We start from the raw sequence: 5,154 nt of genomic DNA, 5'->3' as shown, positions 1-5,154 counted from the left end.
AAACTCTGGCCTGAAAAGGCGAGAATCAGATGGCTAAAATTTGGTGATCGTAATTCCAAATTTTTTCACCTTTCAGTCAAAACAAGAAGAAATAAAAATATAGTCTGATCGCTAAAGAAGCCAGATGGCAATTTGATGGAAGGGCAGAACAACTTAAGGGAATATATTATGGATTTTTATGAGAGATTTCGTAGAGCTACTCAAACGACAAATCACACCAACTTATTGGACAATATTCTGACGATTCTCCATCAGGCAGATTGCTATAGGATGGATTCCCTTCTTGGTAATGATGAAATTAGGAGGGCTATTTGGGAGCTGGACCCGAATAGCTCGTCGGGTCCAAATGGGTTCTCTAGCATTTTTTTTTTTGAAAATGCTGGCTTGCTATGGAAGGGGAGGTGTGCAATATAGTGAGACAATTTTTTAGCACCAGCTCTATGCCTCATGGAGTAAATAATTTCCTAGTCTTGATCCAAAAGATGGAAGGTGCAACTATGCTGGACAGATTTCGCCCTCTCTGTTTGGGCAATTTTTTTTGTAAAATTATATCCAAAGTGATGGCTTTGCGTTTGGAGTCTCTTCTTCCTCGACTGATCTCAAAAGAGCAGGGAGCTTTTCAGAAGGGGAAGATGATACACGACAACATCAGTATGGCATATGAGTTAGCAAACTCAATGTTCTCTGCGACTAGAGGTGGGGGCCTTAGTCTTAAAATTGACATAAGGAAGGCTTATGATACTATTTCATGGTCTTTTATTTTTCAGGTTTTGAGCAAATTTGGTTTTTCTAATATATGGATCAACTGGCTGCATCAACTCCTGATATCAACGAAGATATCTATTCTTGTGAATGGAGGGACTCAAGGATTTTTTGGGATGGAGCATGGTCTGAGACAAGGAGATCCTATCTCTCCTATGCTATTTATAATAGCTGAAGAAGTTCTTTCCAGAGGGCTTTCGAATCTGGTTCAAAGCAAGGAGCTTCAGGTAATCCAAGGCCCTAGAGGTGTTGCTACTCCTGGGCATATCTTATTTGCAGATGATATCTTCATCTTCACCAATGCCTCCTTGATATATGTTTGAAATCTAAAAGCCTTCTTGATGAAGTACCAAGAATTCTCTGTCCAATGCATTAGCTTTGAGAAGAGTAAGCTCTCCCTAGGAAAGATTGCTCCAGTTCATAAGCTCTTCCTTGGAATTCAGATTTGCAGCTTCCCCACTCGATACCTTGGTATTGAGATTTTTAAGTGAAGAGTAAAGAAGGAGGCTCTTCTGCCTGTGATGGACAACGTCAAGGGTCAGCTAGCGGGATGGAAAGGAAATCTTTTGTCTATGGTAGGAAGAACGGAGCTGGTGATGTCGGTCATTACAGGTATTCCTAACCATAGCTTTTCTATTTATTGGTGGTCATCCTCCCTTTTAGTTATTATGGAAAGGTGGATGACAAACTTCATTTGGTCGGGTGAGGTAGAAACTGGAAGAAAAATCATAGTAAAATGGGACAACCTCTGTAAGCCAAAAGAGGAAGGAGGTTTAGGTATCATGACTCTCAGAGATACTAATAGGGCTATGTTATGTAAGTTCGTATGGAGAATCAAACATGAGAAATCAGAGGCCAATGCATTCCTGAAGGCATGGTTTGTCAAGAAAGATGGCAGATTTAGAAAAGGTGGATTTTCTTCCTCTATTGCCTTGGGTGTTAAAAAAGTATGGAACATTGTGGAAGAAAATGAGAGATGGATTATCGATAATGGTAATCTAGCAAATTTTTGGAAGGACAAGTGGTGGGGACTTAAATCCATGTTGGAGGCGCTTCAGTTAATGGACCTACCCAATCTCAGGTTCAATGCCAAGGTGAGAGAGTTCATTCATAGTGGAGAATGGGCACTCACTGGGGTGAGATTGGTGGATCTGTCCAGATTTTTTGACAAAATTCTCAAGATAAAAATTCCTTCAGGAGGCGTGGAAGATATGTACTGCTGGTCTTTATCGACTCTGGGATCCTTTTCCACTTCCTTGGCTTGGGAAGGTTCCCTAGAGCTCTCTAGTTTGGAGAAAAGACATACCGCCTAGGTTCTCTACCCTGGGATGGTGTTTAGCTCATGGAAAACTCCCTACGGAGGAGCAAGTTAGAAATAAGTGGATCTACTTTGTTTCCAAGTGTGTTCTCTATAAGCAAGCTGAAGATAGCATCGACCACATTTTCCTTAGTTCTCCTTTACAAACTCTGTCTGGAAAATGTTATCTGATTGCTTTGAGGTGAGGTGGTAGATGCACCAGTCAATTGATAATTTGTCTAGGTGGTGGAGGAACAAGGCTAGAGTTATTAACCTTAAAACCCCCTGAACGATGGGTTTCTGCATCATAGCAGCAAACATTTGGTGGGAAAGAAACAGAAGGTGTCATGAAAACGCCTCCAAATCCGAGTCGCACATCTTTAATTTAAGCCATTAGGATCTTGGCCTTTGTTTAAGGAGGTCAAACGGGGAGGTGAAATCTCCAAATGATGTTATTTGTTATAGGAAAGTGGGATTGGAAGTGGCGCTTCCTAGGTATCTCACTCCTCTGGAAGTGCAAACCCCAACCGAATTTGTTAAAGGTTAATGTTGATGGTAGCTCTCTGAGAAATCCAAGAAGGGCAGGAGCAGGAGGGATTGTTTGCAATAATGAAGGGAAGGTTTGTGATTCATTTAGTAATTTTTTTGGGCATCAAGAAAATTTATGAAGCTGAGTTTGAGGCTGTAATGGAAGGAATAATGATGACAAAGGAGCTGGGCGCTAGGGATCTGTGGATCGAATCTTACTCGGCTGCGGTTGTCTCTGCAATCCAAAGGAACCATATTCCTTGGTTCATTCTTCAAAGATGGTTGTTTTCTCTTCCTTTCCTGAAATCGATTCCTTGGAAGATTTCTCACTGCTTTCACGAAGCAAACCTGATTGTGGATTTCCTCGTGAAAAAGGCTTCAAAATCTGGAACTTCTGAATTCTCGGTGTCTTTCCCCAGACATGTAGCAGATTCTTTAAAGAATGATGTTTTGGACAGGCATAGCTACAGATTCCTCTAGGGCGTTGCTCACTCTCTCTGCTGATGGCCATGCAGAAGGTGGAGAGTGCTAGTGGCTCTAGGGGATTCTGCTATGTCATTTTTTTCCTTCTGATGTATTTCTTTCTTTTACCTTTTTTCACTAAAATCATCTTCTAGAAAAAAAAAATGTGTGCATTATGAAATTCATTTATGACTTGACATGCTGATATCCTTAATTGATAAATGCTTATTCTTGCTTTGAGATATGAGATGGATGACTCTAAACTATTGAATATGATGCATTGCTAGACTAGATGTCGTAGTCAGCTTGGACACGAATGCATTGGTGGCCCGTGGAATGGGATGCGGTGATACTATGCAGTTGTACTATCTCATTTATGAGCATGCGGTTAGGAATGAAATTTTCTTATGCTACGGCCCTTCCCAGCAAGGGTTTAGGTCCTGGGTATGTCACTGGGGGAAAGCCTAAGGTTGTGTACCAACGATGACGATTAGAAGTATGCCCAACCTATCACTAGGTCGACAACTTTGGTGATATAACAAGATGGCTAATCGTACTACTTTTAAATTAATGCAGAGCAAGACCCATTTTACTGTAATGCAAATCAAGGCCCATTTTACTTTAATACAGGGCAATGCCCATTTTACTTTTCAGTACCCATGGCTGGCCTTCTCCTATAACCATATGGGCGTATCTCTGGATGGAGTTCGAGACTAATACCCGAGGTATACGTGGACTGTGGTTGTGAGTAGCACATGACCTATGGCCTAGAATTATTGTCTAGGTGGAGGATGATAAAATGAACTTGCATGCATATATGCTCATTTGTATTGCCAATGCTTGCTTGGTCTTTCTTTTCACTTACTAGGCTAGTGAGCTCATCCCACGTGCACACCATTTTTAAATGATCTTATAGGTTACCCGGCTGAGGAGCTAGAGTCGGGACCCATTGTGGAATTTTCAATTGGAGACTGGTGGGTCCCAGAAGATCCGAGGCACGGGGCCAAGTGCCCGTGTGTTAGCTGTGTTGCTGGATAGCAACATTGATAACATACCGGGATTCTTTTTTATTATTTTTACAAATTTACACCTGTTGTACTCTAGATGTTTAAATTGTATTTCTTGTATATATATCATGTCTATGAGCCCAAATGTAAAGTTATTATGTAATACAATTGCGGTATCAAGAGTATTGGAGTATTTACTAGTATATACATGTAAGACTTCAGCTGAAATACAGAATTTGCTTTGTTTAGAGTGTGCATATGCTGTGTTGTGGTTACTGTGTTAGATGATCCTGATAGGTTTTGGGTTAACAAAAGGTAACTCAGTCCCTGGCCCATTCTGGGGTGGCTGTTTCGATTGAAGACTTGATGTGTGCTAGAAGGTTGGGATTTCTAGGGGTGTAGCGTAGGCAAAGAGATTTATTTGAAAGTTTTTGGTGTCCTCCTCCGACAGGATGGGCGAAATTAAATTCAGACGGCTGCACGCTGGGCAATCCGGGAAAAGCAGGTGGGGATGGTATTCTGCGTAATGCGAAGGCTGAAGTGTTATATAACTACAGAGAGTTCCTTGGAATTTGCACAAATTTTGAGGCAGAATTTCAGGTTATTATTGCAGGAATTAAAGCTGTTGACTGATTAGGGGTGCAAAGTTTGTGGATTGAATGTGACTCTGCCACGGTGGTTATTCTTTTGTAGAAAAAGAAAATTCCTTGGAAATTTCAGCAAAGGTAGATTAACTGCTTGACTTACCTTGAAAGGGTGGAGTGGAAGATCACGCACTGCTTTTGTGAAGCAAATTCTGCTGCGGATTTCTTGTCAAAGTCTGCTACTTGCTTTGAAACCTCTTTGCCAGTGACATCTTAGCTAGCCTTGGTCAATCTGGATCTGGACATAGATGCCTTGGGTCGTCTGAGATATAGACTACTCTAGTCCTCGAATTTAGTCTTCTTCGCTGTGTGGTGGAGAGTTGGCTCGATTGATTTTTTATGCTGATGACAATGTCGAAGGTGGATTAAGTCCGTCTCTGCTGTTCTCAGTTTAATTGTTTGTGTTGCATTTGGGTGTTTTTTCCCCTTTTGTATTATATTTTTCATCTTCTTT

General features: G+C 41.2%; 1 protein-coding gene across 1 annotated transcript; it reads left to right on the top strand.

Annotated features, from left to right (window-relative positions):
- The first annotated feature begins 1,544 nt into the window (after window positions 1–1,544).
- On the top strand, window positions 1,545–4,689 carry LOC122079178. The gene is made up of 2 exons (XM_042645439.1): window positions 1,545–2,031; window positions 4,508–4,689. The coding sequence occupies exons 1-2, from the start codon at window positions 1,545–1,547 to the stop codon at window positions 4,687–4,689; spliced, it is 669 nt and encodes a 222-aa protein (XP_042501373.1).
- The last annotated feature ends 465 nt before the right edge of the window (window positions 4,690–5,154 follow it).

The sequence above is a fragment of the Macadamia integrifolia genome, chromosome 1 (genome assembly GCF_013358625.1).
Source record: "Macadamia integrifolia cultivar HAES 741 chromosome 1, SCU_Mint_v3, whole genome shotgun sequence".
In the NCBI taxonomy this organism is placed as follows: Eukaryota; Viridiplantae; Streptophyta; class Magnoliopsida; order Proteales; family Proteaceae; genus Macadamia; species Macadamia integrifolia.
This window is presented reverse-complemented; position numbering and strand designations above follow the sequence as displayed.

Bases quoted from the DNA above. Each gene is read 5' to 3' on its own strand.
- LOC122079178 (XM_042645439.1), top strand. From the start codon at position 1,545: ATGACTCTCAGAGATACTAATAGGGCTATGTTATGTAAGTTCGTATGG. The intron at 2,032-4,507 runs GTTCCCTAGAGC...CTCCTCCGACAG, and splicing joins CACTTCCTTGGCTTGGGAAG to GATGGGCGAAATTAAATTCA.